Source organism: Mytilus californianus, unplaced genomic scaffold, assembly GCF_021869535.1.
Source record: "Mytilus californianus isolate M0D057914Y unplaced genomic scaffold, xbMytCali1.0.p SCAF_4, whole genome shotgun sequence".
Taxonomy (NCBI): domain Eukaryota; kingdom Metazoa; phylum Mollusca; class Bivalvia; order Mytilida; family Mytilidae; genus Mytilus; species Mytilus californianus.
Window position 1 is genome coordinate 94,184,039 of NW_026262690.1, and position 24,229 is coordinate 94,208,267.

The window sequence follows — 24,229 nt, forward strand, 5'->3', positions numbered from 1 at the left end:
AAATTTCTTTTTTATTTTTAGATTTTCCAGTCTGACTTTTTGGACTTTACTTGTTATAAAAAAAATTACATTTTTGAACATTTCTGTGTCAACATAAGATCTTTTAAATTATTCCAAAAAGGCAGGCTTCTGTTTCAATTTTGACAAAATTTAGATTGTTCTTTAAGAGATATGGATTTTCAGTCCTTTAATATGCACATCTTACAAAAACCCAAATTTTGTACAATTAAACTGGTATTGGTACCTAATTCGTATGCTATATTTGGTTCAATTATTACAAGCTCCCTGTAGATGATTTGATTTTTCTACTTGTGGATTGTTTCTTTTGTTACCTATTCTGACATCTGACTCGGACTTCTTTCAAACTGAGTTTTACTGTGCGTATTGCTGTGTGTTTATTTATTCTACATTGGCTAGAGGTATAGGGGAGGGTTGAGATCTCACAAAACATGTTTAACCCTGCCGCATTTTTGCACCTGTCCCAAGTCAGGAGCCTCTGACCTTTGTTAGTCTTGTATGTTTTTTTAATTTTAGTTCATTTATATGTTTTGGAGTTTGATTTGACATCCATTTTCATTTAATTAGTACACATTTTGTTTAGGGGCCAGCTGAAGCCCGCCTCCGGGTGTGGGATTTTCTCACTGTGTTGAAGACCCATTGGTGGCCTTCGGCTGTTTTCTGGTCTTTGGTCGGGTTGTTGTCTCTTTGACACGTTCCACATTTCCATTTGCAATTAATTAGTTATGAGCCGTTTTTTTCCATGAAAGTTATGGACAATTTTTCATAAATTTTTAAGAGTTGTATCAGGTACAGTTTTTTCTGCTTGAGAAGTATTTTTTAATTGTCATGATGTAAAAGTGGAAAATCCTAAATCCACTATATGTAAGCACTGTATTTACTTTCCAGAAACATAGAGTTCTACTTTTAAATTTGATTATTTGATATAGATTATACAGGGTAAAACCATTCTCTTGGGTGAATAAAACTAAAATTTAAAGGTAAAAGTTAAATTTTAGAATTTACTTTTAATATTAACCCCTTTCCAGAAATTTAAGGAAAATAATGTGGGTACCTGTTCCAATGTTTCCTTACGTTAGAACTGGTTGCTTTCCATTAAATTGTCCAATTCAAAGCGAAACGAATGTTCTGACTTTTTCTGAGTGACCTTAACTTTCAGCTTTACCTTTTTTTTTCTAGTTTTTAGAATTAGCTTGTGAACTGTCACAATATGTTCAAAGCTAGGCAAGCACTCTTTGATTGGTTTTAACTTTTCCTTCTTTAAACACCAATATTCCAAATTTGGTTGTTAGCATGAATGATGCCAGGTACCTACTTGGATCATATGTATAGCTGGGCTAATATAAGTATGCACTAGCTAATACTGTACATCTGGTTAAAACTTGCAGAAATGTCACTAATAAATGTTTTGATAGTGAAAAAATCTTAAAACAATAACTTCCAGTTCCAGGCCAAGTATTCACTAAAATAGGAAACATATATATCATAAAAATCTGGATTTTTCACTTGATTGGTCTTTAGAAGAATATCATAAACATGTACACATAGTTATAACTAATTTCCTTCAAATAAGCCTTTTGGTATCTGTGTGTTCAGCTAGGTCAACTGTCAATGTAGGCTACAGCAAACTACACCATCCAGGACAAGAAATGGTATTAAAAAATCATGAGAATTGACATCTTTTCATGATAGGACAGATTGGAGCATGGTTCATTTTTTTAGCATATGAAAAGTAAAAAGTTTATATAAGTTGTATGTTTTGATGCAAATTTCCATGGTTTGTAATCCTTTTTATTACAGGTCTAATAAGACACTTTACAGGTATGAAGGGTATGAAAGGTCATGACTGTTACATTAGCAAGACAACTGTTTCTAATCATCTGTGGAATGATGCCATGTACATGAACATGTAGTACTATACATGTAGCTTGAGTACTTGAAATTTTGTATTCCTTTAAGCTTTTCTTCATGTGAAAATTTCTTGGTACATGTACTATTTACGGTACAATAATATTGAAGTAGAGAATTTGGAACTTCCTTAAACTTTTATTCATGTGAAAATTTCTTGGTACTATTACATTAATATTGAAGCAGATCGAGACATACATACATATATATTGTCTCTGATTGAAGTTACCCAGGTTTGACTTCAACAGTATTGAATTATTAGTCAAGTTTATGGCTATATGTTTGCTGTTTTTGGACTTGTTAACTGGTAATCTTTCAAGTTTCATTGACACGGATTATGTCTATCAAATTTTGAATGAGCAATGAAAGGGAGATAACAAGATAGAGAATTATAAAATACTGAAACATCTAAGTCAGTTTAGGAATGTTTTCAAATTTACATGCCTATATAGAGTGTTAATTTAATAGGTCTAGCAACTTGCATATCAATATCATTCAATGTGTATCGTGTGTTGCAATATAATGCTTCAATAAACAATGAAATTTATTGAACACTTCAAATGTGTAAAGTTATCGAGTATCATGTAGGGTGGCCTATTGCCAAATGAAATATTTGATTGAACTGTTTGATAAGATTTTTCTGTGGGATTTTAACACTATATCTTTAAATTGGTCTTGTTTAAATACTATGGGTTTTAATTCTATGACACTGTGTCAGAATCAGAAATATTATGACCTTGTGTTTCCCCCTTTTAGATTCAATCGGAATCAAATCGGTAAATCTTGTAATATTGATATTAATAATATTTTTTACAATTTAAATGCTGATTGGATTTGAAAAAGTGAGGCATTCTTCTATAGTTGTACATTTTTTAGAAAACATCAACATATTGCTTTGATAGGTAAATATAATTAACATTGAAAACTTCAGTTTTATCAAAGGAACAGTACGATATATTTCATTTATGTTTATCTTTTGTTGAGGATTAATATGAAATTGTGTTAGATCAATATATGACATTTTGATTTTTACCACTTTAAAATTGTTCGGTTTGAATAGTTTTCAGGTCAAAATAAGAAACATGATATGTCGTAAGTCTGTTACGTTACAAGTACTTTATTTAATTTCTTTTGTTCTTAACAAAAAACAATAATGAAAATATTTATTTATGAGATTATATTACCATTCATGTCAACTCTTTCTATTTGTAGCTAATTTTTACCAGACAATTAACAAAATGTAAAGAGAGGAACCTCAAGCTTCAATATAATCAGAAAAAAATCTATGTGAATTATAGATATGTGATATTTTAAATGGAGAAAATAAATTGAATTTCATAAGACTAATCATGAGGAATTTACCACCAAATTCTCCGGATTTGCCAGTGACTAGAAATATGCCATTCACCACAAAAAGTGTTCCTAGCAAAGCCCAGCCACGCAATATGACTGGTATTTATCTTGGTTTGGTAAGTAAAACTTTTTTTATCACTTTCAGGAATTTTGATACATCCTAACAAAACATAATATCAGAGATAGTGACAAATGCAGTTAAAACTTTTATGTTCATTTGACGCTAAAGGTAGTGAAAAGAGGGCATTTTACATGAACAATGGTCAAAAAAAAAAAAAAAAGAATAGAGAAAAATAGGCACAAAAATTAAGAATAGAGAATAATGTGGTGTTAGAATATAAAGAATAGAGAATAATTGGCAAAATATATAAAGAACAGAGAAAAATGGTCAAAAAAATTAAAGAATAAAGATATGAAAAAAAAAACATACAGACCCTAATGTATTACTACATATCTTATTTTTCAATTTCCAGGAAGGGAACATAAAACCTCCAACTGTAAAAACAACAGTGGGCATTTCTCCATTGGCAAGAGGTAGAAGAATTTCAAATAGGATACGCACACCCACAGAACAAAGACGATATGTAAGTTCTTAAAGGAAGGGGCACAAAAAGGATTACCGTAATCAGAATTTTTTTATTTATACATTTTGAGAAAAAGAAACAGCTTTTGTCTTTTCAGCAGTGTATCCTTGCCAATAAGTCCAGATCAGTAAGATAAAAGTATTACAAGATAAAAGAACTAAATAGTTTAATTTAAAAAAATCTTTTCATTATAAGTTACTTCCCTTGTATATAAATCTTTTTGTGAGAAGTTTTACAGGAAAACAAATCACTGTAAGGAATAATACAGCAGATGACTAAAAAAATGTGACAGAAATGCAAAAACAATAGATTCTAGAAGACATGAAGTCATGCACTTGTTGTTTTAATTTTTGATTTGAGTGATTTTTGGGGTTTCCCATACCAAAACATGAACTTTGCCATTTCTGCTTCATAATATATTATGTTTAGACAGCAGCCGACACACATCTTCCTTGGAATTTTTTATTTTAAGTTATATACTAAACTCAGACCTCTCTCTAGCGCTAGGAAAACATTTTACAAAGAATTTCTATAAACCATCTGTTAAATTATTTTAGAGCAAGGAGGAACAAAGAAAGGTAAAATTAATTGTTTTTTTTCACATTTTGCTATTTCTAGTATTTAGTATGTATTTGATATCTACTGTGGTATTGGAAAGTAACTTTTTTATTTCAATTGTTTTATGGGTCCGTAGCACCTGCATTTGTGATTTTTACCTTTTCCATCCACCATTATATATATAATTAATATATCTTTTTTATTGATGGTTTTATCTTTTGTGCAACAGAATTGTGAAAGATAGACCTGCATAATGATTTTGTTTTTGGGCATGTCAACTTTGCACTTGATATTTGAGAGCACCAATTGCAGAAGCTGCACATCACATCTAAGTAATATGGGTCTTAAGATCTATGTTATCCCAAGAATATAAAGCTTTTGTTCAAATATACTTTTATAATTTTTGACCCGTCCATCCCGTCTGTCTGTCCTTCAGTCTTGTTTTTGTCATCACAACTCCTCTAAAACCAAACAACAGAATTTTATGAAACTTTGTAGATAATAAGGAGATACTAAGTTGATGTGCATGTATACAGGATTTTATGATGATTCAACTTTTTTTCTAGGAGTTATGCCCCTTTGAACTTTTGTAGGAGTCTTGAGTCTTTGAACTTAGAAATCTAGTGAGATTTTGTTTGCGTAGTGACAATGTTAGGGCGTGGGGTATATGAACATGATTTTAAACAAGTCACCAAGAAGAAGAGTTAATTTTTCGTAGAAGTTAGATTTTGGCAGAAATTCATGCATATTTGCTTTTACCAAACTTCCAGCACATTTTAGAAAGCACAAAATTAAATATATGAAATGTTTTATACCTCAGTAGATATTTTCTTTAAATTTGAAGTGTTTTAGGTGTTATCACACTATTCCACACCAATATATCACTAATAAATGAATTATAGTCTTAAACGGTCATTTTAATCTTGACAACATCTGAAAAACATTCATTTCTGGAGTTTAAGTTACTTCTCAATATTTTCGTGTTGTAAATTCAGTACTATTTAGAAGTATGGCTTACAGTCAATCCAGTACCTATACTGTTTAGTAGCTTTTCAGACAATTCAGAATGCTGTTTTGTACAGATAAATACTGAACCCTACTGAATTTACCACAAATGATAAGTCTGGAAATCAAATTAAGGACTGAGCATGATGTTTACTAGTGTAAGTGATTTAACAAATTTGCAATTTTATCTTGTTTAGTTGTCATGGTAAGTTGCCATATTGAAAACATTTTTTATGCCCCCGCCGTAGCGGAGGGGCATTAAGGTTTACCCTTGTCTGTCCATACGTACATCCTGAAATTGATTTCCGTTCTCTAACTTTAGTTTGCCTCAACCAAATGTTATGACTCTTATACACAATGCTTATTACCACAAAACTCAGATCAAACTCGAATTTGGGTGGACAGGCACTTTTAACGTTCTGGAGTTGTGTCCCTTTATAATGTTATTTTTTTTACCATCTTTCAATGTTATGATGACAAGTTTGTGATTAGGTATGTTGACTCCTATATTTGTAGACTCTAAACATCATTGGGATATAGAATTAAATCAACCTAGGCTTCATAGTTCTGCTGTGGTGGGGTGTCTACTAAAGCAAAAAAAAAGCAGAAAAACAACATCTTCTTTAACTTAATGGGGGTATTCTAAGGCATGTGTAATTTGGATGCTTTTCTCTCATGTATTTTTTTCCGTATATTCCACAAGCTGAAGACCCTGGGAAAATTCTGCTATATATAGTTTTTTTTTTCATTCTATCAACTGCACATAACTTTGTTCCCTAATGTCAGTCAACATTATCTCCCCTTGTCCTGGTACTTCCAGTTTTCAGATTCAACCAATTTAGAATTGATCTGTTGTTAACTTGTTAAGGTTGTTGCCTTAAATTTTAATTTATTTTTTGCTGAAAGACAGTTTATTGACCAACATCAAATGAAAAGATGTGCCCATATTTAGGGCGAGACATAAATAAGCCCTATAATGCCCCTTCTCCGTTTGTCCTTTGTTTTCTTACCACATTCACATTTTTTTCACTATGTACTATGATATTACAGACCCATTACTTACCACATTCACATTTTTTTCACTATGTACTATGATATTACTGACCCAAATAATACATTCTCTCCCCTTAATCAATCTCTCCTCCTTGCGATGTTAATGTAGCCATCATAGAGCAACGGAATATAACTTCTGAATTGTTTGGGTTATGGTATTACTGGTATTTTTGCTACTGTATTTAAAATGTCAGTCATGAAGCCAGCATTGTGTACATGTACTTACTAGTTTAGTAAACTGAATTTAAACTGTTTGTAGATAAAAAGGATAAATGGTATTGCCTGCCAGGATTTTGTTATTGTGATTACATTTTTATATAAATTGCTAGATGTTTGATTTTTTATTTTGTATTTGATTGAAAGATTACTATTCTAAGTAAAGGAAATATATAATTATGTAATAATGTTGAAATACAAGTTATAAAGATTCCTTTGATCCTCAAACATGCTTAAATCAAGCTCTATTTATTTTGTGATGCAATAATTATTAAGCTCATTTCATATTAATCTTCTGTCCTTAAATCAAAGTTCATTGAAATCGTTATGTTTCTATTCATATCAAAAAGCAAATTTTTCTTTCGTTTTTCATGATTTTTTATCTGAATTTTCTTTTCACTTTTTCTACATGTATATATACTAGACTGCAATTTTGCATATGAGAATATTGAAAATCAAAACTATCTCTTTATTGTTTAATGGAAGACGATTTTTAGAAAATCAGATAGGTCGAGTTTTATATAAGATTTTTTTACCAATTCTTATTTATCATATACTGTGAATTCACTTATATTTGTGGTAAGAATTTCCTTGAATTGAAGGAAAAATTATATTTTCATGGATACTTGATTTCATGGTTTTGCCAAATTCTTCAAACAATAATGATAGAAATTTGTATTTTGTTCAATATTTAAATAATGACTCATCTTTACCTATTAGATCAATGGAATTTAGTACCTAACAATAAATAATGAAGTCACATTATATATGAAGGATGTTGGCTGCTCTGTTTCAAAATAACAAACTTTTTAAAAGACTGTTATAAATTGTTAGTATATGAATAAAGGAACTAAAAAAGTAGAAAAAAATGAAGGGTCTGTGTGCTTGTTTTCGAGATATAAGCCATTGAAAATTTGGCAGGAAATTATTCTCTCTAGATTTGTCATACATATAACATTGGCACCTGTTTTCTTTCTAAAACTATGAAAAGATAACAAGGATTTTTTAAAGATTTTCAAATATGGCTTTTTAAACTATATGTAATAAAAGAAAAGTGGGGGTTAGCAGGCAAATTTTTTTAAAGGAACTACATGGATAAAACCAGAGGACAAGAGAAGCAAACATCCTTTTAAATTCAGTATACTATCATGACTATTGAAAGGAATTTTTTTTCGTATCTAATTTGCATCATCTAATGGATTAAATGTAAGAATTTTCTTCATGCATAATGAACATTGACATTTCTTGCCATCGGTCCTCCACCCACTGTAAGGTAATAAAACAGTAAAATGATTGTCATGTTCATTGTAATATGAATGAAAGGAAATTTGCTTTTTTTAATTAGACACTCTTGAGCTCTCAGCAACCAAACAATAAAAACATTAAAGACATTATAAAATCTTGTGTAGAAACTCCAATAGGAAACACATCTGACATTTTTGTAGTGTTTAAACCATTCTTCAAAGACGTTTCAGCAACTAGTCTCTTTCAGTTCCTTTATTATCCTTCTAACCTATATGGTAGACAGGTTACTTTTCACAATCATTTCGATGTGTAGTACAACGTAATGGCACAACATCTTAATAATTATGAAAAGACTTTTGCAGGATTTGATTTTTGTAGTACTGAATGATCTGTCTGTCATCTTTTTATGTATAAAACATGAATGTATATAAACACGCTATAAATATTATTTCAATGTTATATATCTCCCCAGGGAACCATTTTTGTGATGTTAAATAAGGAAGTAAGATAATTTGTAAAATTTCAAGTAGACAACCTACAATAATGTTTGTTTAAAAGAAAATGGCCAAGGTTTTTTAGAATTAAGGCTTGGTAACATGTGTCATATCACAGTTATTAAATTATTTTTCTGATGTTCAATAAATGAAAAATGTGATTTGTAGTTTTTAATTGTCTCGCCTTGATGGAGTCAAAAAGCGAGACTTAGGTATGCTGTTTCCGACAGTGGCGTCAACAATGCATTAGTTTGTGATTAGGTCAGTTTATGGAGAACCACTATTGGTACATGTAGGTCATTGGTATTTGGTATGTAGATGAATTAGCATTGGCACTTCTCATTTCCATGGAGATTATTTGGCTCTGCCCCCTCAGTCATGGTATATTGACTTAGAAAGTTTTGTATAGTTCACATGTATTAGTTTGTGACTAGATCAGTTTAAGAGGAACCACTAATGTTAGGTCAATGATATTTGGTATGTAGTTGTATAAGCATTTGTAAGTCTCTTCCCCATGGAGATTATATGGCCCCATCCCCTCATCATGGTTCATTGACCTTGAAACTTTTACTTTGTTTACAAGGTAAAGTTTATGTTTTGGTTAGTGTAAACGGCACCAGTTATGATAAGTCAATGGTATTTGGTATGCAGTTTTATAAGCATTGGCATTTCTCATTTCCATGGAGGTTATTTGGTCCTGCACATTAGTTATGGTTCATAGACTTTGAATGTTTTGCTTTGTTTACATATTTGAATATTGCCATTTGGATTCAATATTTGCATTATTCTACAAAATTACAAACAGGCAAGACATATCTCTGTGTCAACAGTTTATTTGATAATTTACTTATCGGACAAGTCCGGACAATACAACTGTTTTAGAAGCCCTGGTCTCAACCTCATTGTTGCCAGTTGTTTTTGCCTGTTTGGGTCACTTGATCTGTTCAGTTTATTCATAGGTTGTTAACACTCTTGGCAATTCAAACACAGTTTGTTATTATGGTATGGACTATGGAGTATGGACACTGGTCAATAGTAGAAATATTTTTTTTTAAGTTTTTATTGTTTGATGCTTACACTGTTTGGTTGCTGTCACTTTGACCTTTACCCAATGAAAAATGACCATGATGACTAAATTATAAAAAATAAAAAATATTTGAATAATGAAAAATCTAATTTCCTAGTTATAAAAGTCTGTGATAATTATCAAGAAGGCATTCCTTAGGATTGATTCAAATTTCTAAAGAATAAAATAAAGAAACAATTTTATTTAGTTAGAAACATTATAAAATTCCATAACATAATTTTCCTTGGACTGATTTATCTCTTACAAATACATGTACTTGTTGATTATTATATTTATCATTGATATTTGATTAAAACATATATAATTAATGTGGTAAAAGAGTCTGTTATTCTAATGATTCAAACAAAAAATTATAAGCATGATATTGCTACATGTAATAGATTTTCTGGGAAATCACAGACAATTCATTTGACAATCAGTTAGTTACTGTTTGATTTATCAAAAATTTATCCAACTGGTCATCAAAAATTTATCCCAATTGGTCAAAACCAATTTAAATGCCTGAAGATTTAGAGAAATTAAGCCAAGGTTACACATACTTTAGAGATATTATGTATACAAGCTAGATCAGAGTTCAAGTGTACTTTTATATTGATTCTTTGGTATTTGTAGTAATAATCTTTGTTAGTCAGTTAATTATAAATATGCAAATAGGGATGCTAGATTACTTTAGCTATAGACAATTATCACATACATATTTTATGGTAATACTTTGTCTACTATAGGAGTATGATACTTTTATCCCTGGATTATAAGTGGCCATTATATTTATGGCATTTTGTTTGCAAGCTGTATTTTATTAAGAGTCCATACACTTTTAGATGTAAAAGGCATTTATAACACATGCTTACGTCATGTTTGACCACATTTTTCATCATTTTTAGAAGTAACACTTTTTTGATTATGGTCTTTCAAATGGTTTATAAAAGTGTTGTTTATACACATATTGCAATAAACATGATAAACTAATCTTTTTTGTACAGAGTTCATATAATGTTACAGTAGCAACTATTTAATGTGTTTACCAAATTTTGTATTGCAAGTGGTCAGTTTTTGTCTCACCTTGACAGAGTCAAAAAGCGAGACATAGGTATGCTGTTTCCGGCGGCGGCAGAGGCGGTTTAACAATATATTAGTTTGTAATTAGGTCTAGTTTAAGGTGAACCACTAGTGGTTGGTCAATGATATTTGGTATGCAGTTGTATTAGCACTGGCAAATCTCGTTTCCATGGAGATTATTTGGCCCTGCCCCCTCAGTCATGGACTATTGACTTTGAAACTTTTGCTTAGTTTACATGTATAAGTTTGTGATTAGGTCAGTTTATGGGGAACCACTAGTGGTAAGTCAATGATATTTGGCATGCAGTTGTTTAAGCATTGGCATATTTCATTTCCATGGAGATTATTTGGCTCCGTCCCCTCAGTCATGGTCTATTGACTTAAAAACTTTTGCTTAGTTTACAGGTATTAGTTTATGATTAGGTCAGTTCAAGGGGAACCATTAGTGGTAGGCCAATGTTAATTGGTATGCATTTTTATAAGCATTACCACATCTCATTTCCATGGAGAATATTTGGTCCCGCCCTCTCAGTCATGGTCTATCTACTTTGAAACTTTTGCTTAGTTTACATGTATTAGTTTGTGATTAGATCAGTTTAAGATGAACCGCTAATGTTAAGTCAATGATATTTGGTATGCAAATTTATTGGCATTTGCTTGTCTTGTTTCCATGGAGATTATATAGCCCCACCCCCTCATCATGGTTCATTGACTTTGAAACTTTTACATAGTTTACAAGTCAATGTTTGTGTTTAGGTTTGTTGAAAGGGAACGACTTATGATAAGTCTATGGTATTTGGTATGCAGTTGTATAAGCATTGGCACATCTCATTTCCATGGAGATTGTTTTGCCATGTACCTTCAGTCATGGTTCATTGACTTTGAATATTTGCATAACTTACATGTTAAAGTATTGCTATTTTGATTTCAACATTTGCATCATCAAAAGTACAAAAAGACAAGACATATCTCTGTGTTAACAGTTTATATTTGGGTTGTTATGAGTTCTTTTTGAAAATGTACATGTATCAAAATTATTAGGGGCCTCGGTGGCCAAGTGATCTAAGTTGTACTACTGTATCACTAGCCTGTCAACCCTGAGGTTGTGAGTTTGAATCTGATCCTGCACATTGTAGTAGGGTTCCAATCCTGCACATTGCAGTAGGGTTCTAATCCTGCACATTGCAGGTGGGTTCTAATCCTGCACATTGCAGGTGGGTTTGACTCAAATCTTGATTGACTAGGATTGGTAGTTTTCCTACCGAATGTCTGTGATCAAATCAATCAAAATTGTTTAGGCAGTACTCAGCCAGAGGTATATCTCAGGAAAAGTTGCAGTAGACAAGAATTTGTATTTTTTTTTTTCAAATGCTTTTGTAACAATTTAAATAGTGTTTATTATTACAAGGACATGGGTTGACGAATGATTGATTTTGGCTGTACATTGTATTGTATCTATTTTGTGGATATGAAAAATGTTCATGGTTAGTTCTACTGTTTTTCCCTGCTTTTCTGAGAAAAGAAACAACAGTACATTTTACTTTTTGAGTTGCAGGATATTTTCCTGTAATATTTGGGGCTGGATGTCAAATAAACTGTTATTTTAGGTTTTCAATCAGTTTTTAATTAGAATTGCAAAAATCCATTTTAAAATATATAAAAAGACATGTTAGGGTTAAATTCTTCAAAACATTATGTAAAAATGTTACCAAAATACTAAGGTGATTTACAAATCAAAGGAGATGTGTGGTAAATATATTAAGGAAGACAGCAACCCAACAAGTTTACCTTAGTAAACATCATATGTTCTTATTTTTACAGAGATTGGTAGAGCAACTTAGAATTAAAGAAGAAAGTCGAGGATTTGTTGGTCAGCCATTAAAGGTAGGTCAAGGTCATGTTAAGCTCTGAACTAGAGATACTGAAACAATTATGTCCATTAAGTCACTTTTCTTGTTAAATATAACAATAATGTAATAAAAAGTGACATGGCACATTAGGTCAATTTAATACCAATATAAGTGCTTTCCAACAAACCCTGTTTTATATATACCTACTGATGAGTTTTCATTGAGATTTGTCAGAATTGGACTGTATCTTATGCTTATTAGTGATAGATAGTTTTTTTCATCAGTTGTTCCATCTCTTCTTGCATTTGTTTTGTTCGTTCGTCCATTCAAGCAAGTCTCACAATAATTAAAGTTTTGCAGACCAATAGATCTTTATGAGATTTGTTTAGATTTTAGTGAATTTCAAATTGGTCATTATGTAACAATAGTGATAGGAATAGTATCATTTAAAATTTCACAATTTTGGAACCAAACAATATTATTCAAGTTTTTCTTATTTGATCTTACAAAATGTTTTCATAATTTGGTTCCATGCAGACAAGTTTCCGTTCTATTTTGATGATTTTCATACAAATTTATAGAGATGTGGGGGTATATCTTAATGAGAGCAACAGAACAAATGCTGTTAATCAAGAGTAATGGGATTTTATTTGTCAAAATATGAACAAATTATGATTTGTATTCTGATAAGTCAATTAATGAAATTTTATAACTATCTAACCGTTCTAACCTATTGATATCATTTGTTAGGTTGCTGATTCATTGACATTTCCCCTAATATCCTTTCATATATATTTATTAAGTTGGATTGGCATATCATATGCTCAAGACGCAGCTGTTTTTATATATATGTGAAAATGAAGGACATACCGTAAAAGAACTAGCTGAAAAAGAATTTTAGCACTAATTCAAGGTCTTTTTTTTTAATTTCTTTTTGAAATGTAAACAACAAAAGTCACCTCTCGGACCAGATTACTACATTGATGTCACATTAGTAATTGGTATTTTAATGTGTTAAGGAAAAAGTAAAGGATTTTATTGAAAATAGCTATTTTAATAAACAACACTGAAGTCAGCTTTCACTTTTCATTACATTAGAAATATTCCTTTTAAAGGTTTGATGTTATGATAATATTATTATTATTTTGATTTTTGCAGCAGCATCTATTACAGAGGAAGCAACCAGTGGTTAGTACGGAGAATTCAAATTCAAGTCTTTCTCCACGATCACAGACAGCAAAACAATGGGGACCAGCAAAACATGCCAATAGAAATGATTTCTATGATCTCATTAGGTAAGAAAACTTCAGACACTGGAACCAGTTCTTAAAATTGGCAATTAAAGTCTGAATCTGAAATCCTGTGTTGGAAAATTGCTGTGCTCTTTGTCTGTTCACAGACCCAAATAAAATTCTTAATGGGTCTATAGTTTTCTTGTCATGATAATGATTTGATTGTCCTCCTTTTCCCATAGAAATTGTGATTTTCAGCCCTATCTCCTTGCAATTTATTTTTAGAAATTATTCCCCAAACTTTCTTTGACATGTTCTCATCCTGAATACATTGTTTTATTACTTTATAATTTAATTTTGAATGTAACACGTCTTCTGATTGGCTGAAAGTTTTTGTCTATCAGCTCATAGACATAATTTTGTCATGTGACCGTGACGTCATCAACATTTTTGTCGAGCCTTCGACTTTTGTCGAAAAAGCGAGACATAGCGATCCTACATTCCGTCGGCGTCGGCGGCGGCGGCGGCGTCCACAAATATTCACTCTGTGGTTAAAGTTTTTGAAATTTTAATAACTTTCTTAAACCATCCTGGATTTGTACCAAACTTGGACAGAAGCTTGTTTATGATCATAAGATAGTATCCAGAAGTAAATTTTGTAAAAATAAAATTCCATTTTTTCTGTATTTTACTTATAAATGGACTTAGTTTTTCTGCCAGGAAACATTACATTCACTCTGTGGTTAAAGTTTTTGAAATTTTAATAACTTTCTTTAACTATCCTGGATTTCTACCAAACTTGGAAAGAAGCTTGCTTATGATCATAAGATAGTATCCAGAAGTAAATTTTGTAAAAAACAAATTCCATTTTTTCCGTATTTTACTTATAAATGGACTTAGTTTTTCTGCCAGGAAACATTACATTCACTCTGTGGTTAAAGTTTTTGAAATTTAAATAACTTTCTTTAACTATCCTGGATTTCTACCAAACTTGGAAAGAAGCTTGCTTATGATCATAAGATAGTATCCAGAAGTAAATTTTGTAAAAAAAAAATTCCATTTTTTCCGTATTTTACTTATAAATGGACTTAGTTTTTCTGCCAGTTAACATTACATTCACTCTGTGGTTAAAGCTTTTGAAATTTTAACAACTTTCTTAAACTATCCTGGATTTGTACCAAACTTGGACAGAAGCTTGTTTATGATTAAAAGCTAGTATCTTGAAGGAAATTTTGTTAAAATTTTGTTCCATTTTTTCTGTATTTTACTTATAAATGGACTTAGTTTTTCTTCCAGTTAACATTACATACAGTCTGCAGTTTAAGTTTTTAAAACATTTATTAGATTCATAAACTATCCTGGATTTTTAACAAACTTGGACAGAAGCTACTTACAATCAAAAGATAGAATAGAGAGGAATATTTTTATTAAATTTTTTTTTAACAGCAAAAGTAGGCGAGACACTGGGTTCCGCGGAACCCTTACGAATTTTTTTTATGATTTACTCCTTAAAAATGGAATTAAGAATTAAATTATAAGGAATGACTGTAATATTTTTTCTGTCTATTCGACAAAAAATGTGGTGCACACTTTTAAATAACCTGCTACGCCGGTTATTCAGTGTGCACCACATTTTTGATATTATTTCTTCATAGACAGAAAAAATATTATAATCATTCCTTGAATAATGCTGCTGTTCATGTCTATTTATGGTCATATAGCTCTTCAACTGTTTTAGTCTTATACATGCTTGGTTTTCAAATGTTTGGGTTTGAGCTTTTGTGATGAAGGTTAATCCAGAAAAGCACTTCAGACTCACAAAAATCTAGAAAAGCACTTTAGGCTCACAAAATTCATTAAGTGTTATTTTGAATAATATTTTTTTTAGATTCATGGGCAAAAATGGCTAGTATCAAACCTCTTGCTTTTGAAAGCTGTTATAAACTGTAGATTTATTAATGATGTTTGTTGTTTAGATTCAAACTAATAGCGTTTATTGAGGATGTCTTTCTTAAAAGATAATGTATACTACATAAAAAATATGGAAAAAAAAGACCAGTAGATGTGTGTGATTTATGATTCTAACATTTAGAAAATTTGAATTTTTAAAGGGATTCATATCTGGATTTTTCATGCAAAATATATGTATAAAAATGATTGTTAAACTTTGTGAAAACTGTAAGGAAATAACCAAAATTATTGAGTAACATAGTGGTTGTTTTTGTTTTATCATTGCAAATAAATAAGAAGATGTGGTATGAGTGCCAATGAGACAACTCTCCATCCAAGTCACAATGTGTAAAAAGTAAACAATTATGGGTCAAAGTACAGCCTTCAACATGGAGCCTTGGCTCACACTAAACAGCAAGCTGTAAAGTCCCCAAAATGACTAGTGTAAATCAATTCAAACAGGAAAACCAATGGCCTAATCTATATAAAAAACGAGACACGAGAAACACTTATGAACCACACCAACAAACGACAACCACTGAACAACAGGCTTCTGACTCAGGACTGGTGCATACAAATGCAGCTGGTTTAAACGTTTTTACAGGCGCATAGGAAAAAGTCAGAGGGTTGCAAAGTATTAGGGAAAAGTAAAAAAAAACATCAGAAGAAGAAAACATCCTTACATATAATATTTATTATTTTGAGACGCATATATGTACTTTCTATGGTTTACGTTCAAGGACTATCTCAATTCAGAATTTCTATTTAAAGTATCAATTTAAATAACTGTATTTGAAGAAATTTGTTTTTGATATATTGCTCTTTTATATGGGATCAAATGATCAAAAACAAATTATTAAGAACTGGCAAGCTTTAATCAGACATAAAACTTGATATCCTATCACTTGATTTACTTTGAATATTTTGCATTCATGATTGATAATTGATTAAGTTAAGGTAAATAAAAATGTATTTAACAAACATACCTAATTGATATGTTTTGAAGTATTATATGACCTTTTTTTGTTGTTGAATTGTAAACATTTTTCTTATTAAAACATTTGATGATTATAATACCCCTTAGCTGTATATAATATCATTCTTGGAAGATCCTTGAATAATGAAAATAAATACTTTCATTATGAAAATAAAAAAGAACTTGTACAGCCACTACATATGAAAGGTTAAATCACCAAAATCTAAAAAAAAAACCAACATAAATATGATATGTGGAACTCTGATAAATTTATTAATGATTATGTTACTTGAAGCAAGGTGTAGAAGCACTTGAGGTATTTTATTCAACAGCCAACACTTGTATAAAAAGTGTCTGTAACAATCTAGTGCTGACCAACATTTTTAATACTGCCACATTCTTTAAGTGCCTGTCCTAAATCAGGAGCCAGTAATTATGTGGTTGTCGTTGGTTTAGTTCTGTCATATTTGTTTTTCTTCAAGTGTATTACTAGTCCTTTCATATGAATTGTTTTACATTTCATGCTAGCACCTTTTATAGCTAACTATATGGGATGGGCTTTTCTCATTGTTGAAGGCCTTACAGTGACCTATGATTGCGTATATCTTTGTCATTTCAACTCTGGTAGATAGTTGTCTTATTGGCAATCCATACCACATCATCTTATTTTTGAATAAAAAAATTGACCATTGGAAAGTAAATTTGTTTAAGACAAAATGTTTATGTTTCACTTTTTAGCTCACCTGGCCTGAAGGGCCAAGTGAGCTTTTCTCATCACTTGGCGTCCGTCGTCCGTCGTCATCGTCGTCGTTAGCTTTTTACAAAAATCTTCTCCTATGAAACCACTGGGCCAAATTTAACCAAACTTGGCCACAATCATCATTAGAGTTTCTAGTTTAAAAATTTTGTCTGATGACCCCGCCAACCAACCAAGATGGCTGCCATGGCTAAAAATAGAACATAGGGGTAAAATGTAGATTTTGGCTTATATCTCTGAAACCAAAGCATTTAGAGTAAATCTGATGTAGGGTAAAACTGATTATCAGGTCAAGATCTATCTGCCCTGAAATTTTCAGACAAATCTGACAACCTGTTGTTGGGTTGCTGCCCCTGAATTGGTAATTTTAAGGAAATTTTGCAGTTTTTGGTTTATTATCTTGAATATTATTATAGATAGAGATAAACTGTAAACAGCAATAATGTTCAGCAAAGTAAGATCTACAAAAAAGTCTCCATGACCAAAATTGTCAGTCGACCCCTTTAGGAGTTATTGCCCTTAATAGTCAATTTTTAACAATTTTTCGTAAATTTTTGTAATCTTTTACAAAAACTTCTTCTCTGAAACTACTGAGACAAATTTAACCATACTTGGCCATAATCATTATTAGGGTATCTAGTTTAAAAAATTTGTCCGATGACCCTGCCTTCCAACCATCATGGCCGACTTGGTTAAAAATAGAACATAGGGGTAAAATGCAGTTTTTGGTTTATATCTCTGAAACTAAAGCATTTAGAGCAAATCTGACAGGTGGCAAAAATGTTCATCAGATTTAGATTTATCTACCCTGTAATTTTCAGACGCATCTGACAACCCGTTGTTGGGTTGCTGCCCCTGAGTTAGTAATTTTACAGAAATTTTGCAGTTTTTTGTTATTATCTTAGATATCATTATAATATCTATTATCTAATACTATTAATTATGCTTTTAACCTTATTTTACATGATTTCCAAAGCATCAGTAAATATAGGTGAGCGACAAAGGCTCTTGAGAGCCTCTAGTTTATTTAGTTATTTTCTCCCATAAAATCACTTAAAATAAAAAAACTATTATTTTATTTATTTTCAGGACAAATCCTAGAAACTTTACAGTTGTGGTAAATAATGGAGTGACAAGGTCAGAGAATTTATCTGGTTTAGCAAGTTACGATGAGGGGAATAATAGTGATGGCATGTATGCTGAAGCATTGGCAGATGAGGTGACAAAGATATCTACACATGATGTAGAAGATTCAGCTTTAGAGGACTGTTTTAGACATGTTTGCAAGGTGATAAATAGTTTTTAAAAGAAAAGAGGTTAAAAGATGTCATGATATATGTACTTGATACACAGTGGATTCATTATTATTTGTGGGTTTAGGGAAACCATAGATTTAATAATTCAACTAAGTATAAATTTTCCATAGGCTTGTATACAATTTTTTGCAAAACTACGAAATTAAATATCCATGAAAATACCATTTTTTCTCTCCATCCTTTGAAAATTGGTACCAACAAAAATAAGTGAATTCACAGTACATTTGTCTAAATCAATGAAATGTATCATTAGTTTAGATTTCCAGCTTTGATTGGCTCAAAGTATGAATAAAAGGAGATGTTGGGTTTATGTTAATGAGACAGCAACCAAACAAAAAAGATAACCTTGACACTTCTAGAGGGCAACATACAGTCTTCAAAGATACAGGTTTTTGTCATTGAAAGCCATACAGTGACCTATAATTGCATTTATATCTTTGAGTTTATTTATATCTTTGTCATTTGAACTTTGGTGAATAGTTGTCTCATTGCATTCATACCAGATCTTCTTTTTCTATTTTCGACAATAGACAGAATTCTATACAAATTGTCAAGCTATAAATAGTCCTTAGTCTTCAAAAGTTGTGAATAAATTTATCAAAAACAATCAGATGCCAATGGCCTATTTTACAGGAGGTCATAGGTTTTAAACCTATCTGATAGCACCAAAGATTGTGAAATTGGTATTTGCTGCTTAAAAATTGGTTTACTTATTTTCAGAATGATCAATATGATAGTTTGATATATATTCCAGTTGACTATTATCTTTTGAGCTATGTAGCTGAAAATCCTCCTCAAAATGCAAGGTATACAATTACCAATGAGACAACTATCCACCAGGGACCAAAGTAAGAGGATGAAAACAATTATAGAAAACTGTACATCCTTCAACAATGAGCAAAATCCATCCTACATAGTTAGCTATAAAAGGCCCAGCATTACAAAATGGAAAACAATTCATAAGGGAAAATCCAATGTCTTATTTATGCTTAAACAATAAATGGAAATCAAATACGGCAGACGGCAAACAATGACAACCACTGAATGACTTGTTTCTGACATGTTATTGTCCTGAATATATTGCCTCTGCATGTCAAGCAGCAATTATTCTATCATTCTATAGATTTCATGCAAAGAAATCATTTATATACAAAATGAAAATAATGACACTAAATAAATTTGGTGTGTTTGGATTGAAGATCTTTTTCTGTCATTTACCTTCGTCGGAAACACTCAAAACCAAAAAACTGAAGCCGTTTAAATGTATAAATGTATGAATGTATAAATGTATAAATGTATGAATGTATAAATGTATAAATGTATAAATGTATAAATGTATGAATGTATAAATGTATAAATGTATAAATGTATAAATATATGAATGTATGAATGTATGAATGTATTAATGAATGTATGAATGTATTAATGAATGTATGAATGTATTAATGTATAATGTATAAATGTATAAATGTATGAATGTATGAATGTAGAATGTATGAATGTATGAATGTATGAATGTATAAATGTATAAATGTATAAATGTATGAATGTATGAATGTATAAATGTATAAATGTATAAATGTATAAATGTATGAATGTATAAATGTATAAATGTATGAATGTATGAATGTATAAATGTATAAATGTATAAATGTAATGTATAAATGTATAAATGTATAAATGTATAAATGTATGAATGTATAAATGTATAAATGTATAAATGTATGAATGACTAAGTGTGTGGAGCAATATGACCAAAAGTGTCTCAGTATATTGAAAGATGAATGTCAAAATAAACATGATATTGAGTCTGAATTCATTGATCTGAATAAAAGGAGATTTGGGTTCAGCAACACAAGATACAAAAATTTCCAAAGGAATCTAGAGGTCAGATAACAGTTTTCAACAACACTTGTAGAAATAACTCATGCCACAAGAAACTTACTTAGAGTATCAATTATTGGATATTTTGGGCCTACATCCATGAGACAGCAACAAAACAACACAAACATTACCAAAACATGATCTAAAGGAATACACATGTGTATATATAATTGTCAAGCTCTTAATGAACCAAGTCTCAAAAGGTTGTGCATAAACTAAAAAAAAAACCCTGATGCTAGCAAAGTTTTTGTGTTATTTAGTACCTGTGTGGAATGAGGTTTTTCCCACTTCTATTTTAATTCATTAACATTAGAAATTTATGTAATTAATTGTAGATTAACGTAATAAATTTCCATTCATCTTGTAAAGAAAATCATTCCCAATCAAATTTTCTCTGGGCACTCCTGCACCAACAAGCACTCCAGCTTCCTCCATAAATAAAAACTGGCAGCCATGATATATCAAAGGGCACTGAAAGTGGCTATAAATATCAACAAACAAATAAACAAACAAACATTCTCAATCAGTACAGGACTGTTAGTATTTTGTTTTAAATCATAGTTTTAGGGCCATATTCAGCTTATGCAATTCTAGAAAAAAGATCTATAAAATTGTAATTGCATACACATTTACCAATTAACTGTTTTCATTAATTTGGATTTCATGCACACACAAAAATTGTTCTCTTGAGGTATCTTTGGAGCATGAAATTAACATCCAATCTAAAGAAGAATTACTTTCAGGAAATGAATACAGTTCTACAACTTCCAATATTTAAATGTTATTTCAGGGTAAAGTAGAAAATATGCAGACATTATTACCATACAGGAAGACACAGCAATTAAACAGATCACAAACTGCATTTAGTACAGGTTTTACTGTAAGGTAAGATTGCAATTACAGATTAACATTGTGCTATGCTGTCAGTCAGACAAAAGTTTCATTGATTTGATTTCAAAAAGATACAGGCAGATTTGATCAATGAAAATTTCCTAGATCCATTCAACAATCATAGATGTCCTTCTTATTAACTGAAAATAGGGCATTACATCAATGTTGGTCATTTACTTAAGCCATTTTTTGGACCATTTGTTGTTTGATGGTGCCCTTTTAAATCCATGGTTGAAATTCTGTAAATACTATGAATGGTACTTTTTTCCAAAATGTTTTATTAAAATCTGTGAAAATTGATTGATGTAACAAATTTAAACAATATGATCTCATGATGGTCCTTATGAATTGTGTCAGAAGATGTTGCTTGCCAACCAAGATGGCTTCCTTTGAAATAGAAATTGAATCAGTATTATGCAAAGGTGTTAGATAAACCATGCAAGTGATGTAAACTTATTGTATAAAGCTTTATATTTCAGAAGGTAGAATTCTTGATGGTGCATACCTTGTATGCAGATACCTTATGTGACGAAGTTTCCATCTGTCATATGTCCATTGTCCTTGACCTCATTTTCATGGTTCAGTGACTGCTTGAATAAAAATTATAGTTTTTTTGTCATGTGAATATCTCTCTATTGGTATATTGGTTCCTTGCAATGTCTACATGTCAGTCAGACAGAGTTCACCTGACCTTGACCTCATTATATGGATCAGTGATCGAGGTTAAAGCTGCATGATTAGGGTCGTATCTCAGATACTATAAACAGTAGGTTAACTATCTGTGGAGTATGTATTGTATAATTGTAAGGGTTGCATGTCAGTCTGGCAGGTTTCATCTGACCTTTACATTATTTTCATGGTTCATTGGTCAATCAATGTTAAGTTTTTGTGCTTTGGTCAGTTTTTCAAATACTTAAAGCAGTATGTCAACTATATTTGGTGTATGGAATGATTGTAAGGTGTACATGTCTGTCTGGCAGGTACAATCTGACCTTGATTTCATTTTCCTGGTTCATTTGTTAATGTTAAGTTTTTGTGTTTTGGTCTATTTTTCAAATACTATAAACAGTAGGTCAACTATATTTGGTGTATGGGATGATTGTAAGGTGCACATGTCTGTCTGACAGGATTTATCTGACCTTGACCATTAAAAATGTTAAGTTTTTGTGATTCTTGCACTAAAATCTTTATCTTTAAGACATTCAGCATAAAATCAATGGTCAGTTAAACAGCTGAGGCATTTCAGAATGTGCACTCTTGTTCATTTTTTATGGGAAAGGAGGGGAAATTACTGTAACTTGTTGAATTTCTAAACTCTAAAAATGTTTTGAATGGTTTTCTTCTTTTTTTGTTGAACAGGAGTTACAGAAATCCCAAAAGTGCAGAAATAATGGCTAACTTTAATCAAACTGGACGTCCAAAAACAGTACCATCACAGCCAAGTCGACCACTGGTACCCAGTCCCTATTTCTTTAGATATTATAGTAACCCGTATACAAAATATTCATTAAGTGCTAAAAATGGAAGGACTACTCCATCTTCTAAGTTTGAAAGTAAGTTTTTTTTTGTTTCTTGGTAATTTGATGAATTGTAGAAAAAGTTATTTTGATGAAAAATTGAAGAAAAATGACAAGATGAAATTCAATTTAGATGATTTCTGATCATAGATGTGAACTTTTCAAATCTGTGTTGTTAGCGTGATTTATTATAGGAAAACTCTTTTAATTTATGTGGGAGTATTGCTCTAGAACCTATTTTACCAAATTTTTTAATGGTATATATTTTACAGATAGATAATTAGATTTAAAAAAAACATCATGATTAGCATTCAAATAAATCCATGTATAAGTGAATTACCTTCTTAGCTAGATTTGACCCAATTTAATATGTAAGTGAGGAAACAATGTTTTGTCAATGAATAATGGATAATCCATTACTTTTAGAGTAGAACAAAATCTAATTGTAAAAAGGGGGGTAATATTTGAAGATTTTTTTCTCAAGAATTTAAGATTTCACCTCCCTGCGGATATATCAGTCATTAAATACAGATTTCAAATTAGAAAAAAATAAAGAGAGCTTTTCACTAGCATTTGAAGAATCTGCAACTTCAAATTTCTTATCAAGTCCTATGATACAGTCCTACGATGTGTTCTATGATTAATCCAATAACTGTGAGAACATTCTTGTCAGACAAAACTACGTGGAAAGGAAATGAGTAGTAATTGTAAATGTAAGAGAAGTTAATAAGATACCACATATCAGCATATATTGCGGTATCTTCATATGACCTACATATTCTATTTCCATATAAGGACATGGTGAGATAAGGGCATTGTTTGTCCTAGTTTTTCACTGAAAGATGTACTTTTGATTAAGATTTCTATTTACGTCTGCAGAGATAATAACTAAGCCAAGTATTGACACTTTCATTGTAATGACGTCCTGATAAATGTGATTATGAAGTTATAGAAAAAACATCATAAGAGTTTTCCTTCGAAAAAACTTGAAACATGGATTTTGGTTGACTTACCTTTTATAGCCCACTTAGGAAGATCAAAAGGGATTGAGATTTAAAAAGCATTTTCTTTTCATTCATTTTGAAAACAGATTCTACCACTTTACTCAATAGAATACAATACTTAACATCTCTTGATGATTAAATTTTGAATTTTCTAATTGCTTGGCAACCCTTGCATTTTAAATTTCAAATTTACTATTAAGAGTTGATATTAAATATCATAATTATCACATTATTGGTGTGAAATATATATACTAGAGTAATGAATAAATAAG

The 24,229-nt window shown here is 30.9% G+C and overlaps 2 protein-coding genes across 7 annotated transcripts in view; one reads left to right on the forward strand and one right to left on the reverse strand.

Annotated features, from left to right (window-relative positions):
* Positions 1-24,229, reverse strand: part of LOC127698854 (aftiphilin-like) — a 538,231-nt gene that overhangs the window by 294,513 nt on the left and 219,489 nt on the right. The window lies entirely within an intron of this gene.
* The window catches only part of LOC127698874 (uncharacterized), a 101,630-nt gene that overhangs the window by 4,058 nt on the left and 73,343 nt on the right, over positions 1-24,229 (forward strand). For 4 of the 6 annotated variants that reach the window (XR_007980973.1, XM_052202580.1, XM_052202584.1 and 1 more), the window contains exons 2-9: positions 3,139-3,395; positions 3,753-3,863; positions 4,421-4,441; positions 12,402-12,464; positions 13,589-13,725; positions 18,435-18,633; positions 21,336-21,430; positions 22,796-22,989. Coding sequence is in view for 5 of the 6 variants with exons in the window: in XM_052202580.1 (XP_052058540.1) it covers positions 3,276-3,395; positions 3,753-3,863; positions 4,421-4,441; positions 12,402-12,464; positions 13,589-13,725; positions 18,435-18,633; positions 21,336-21,430; positions 22,796-22,989 (940 nt within the window). In the remaining variant the exon portion in view is untranslated. Of the gene's footprint in view, positions 1-2,747; positions 2,829-3,138; positions 3,396-3,752; positions 3,864-4,420; positions 4,442-12,401; positions 12,465-13,588; positions 13,726-18,434; positions 18,634-21,335; positions 21,431-22,795; positions 22,990-24,229 lie in introns of those variants that run through there. The other 2 variants (XM_052202581.1, XM_052202582.1) reach the window with 2 other exon arrangements.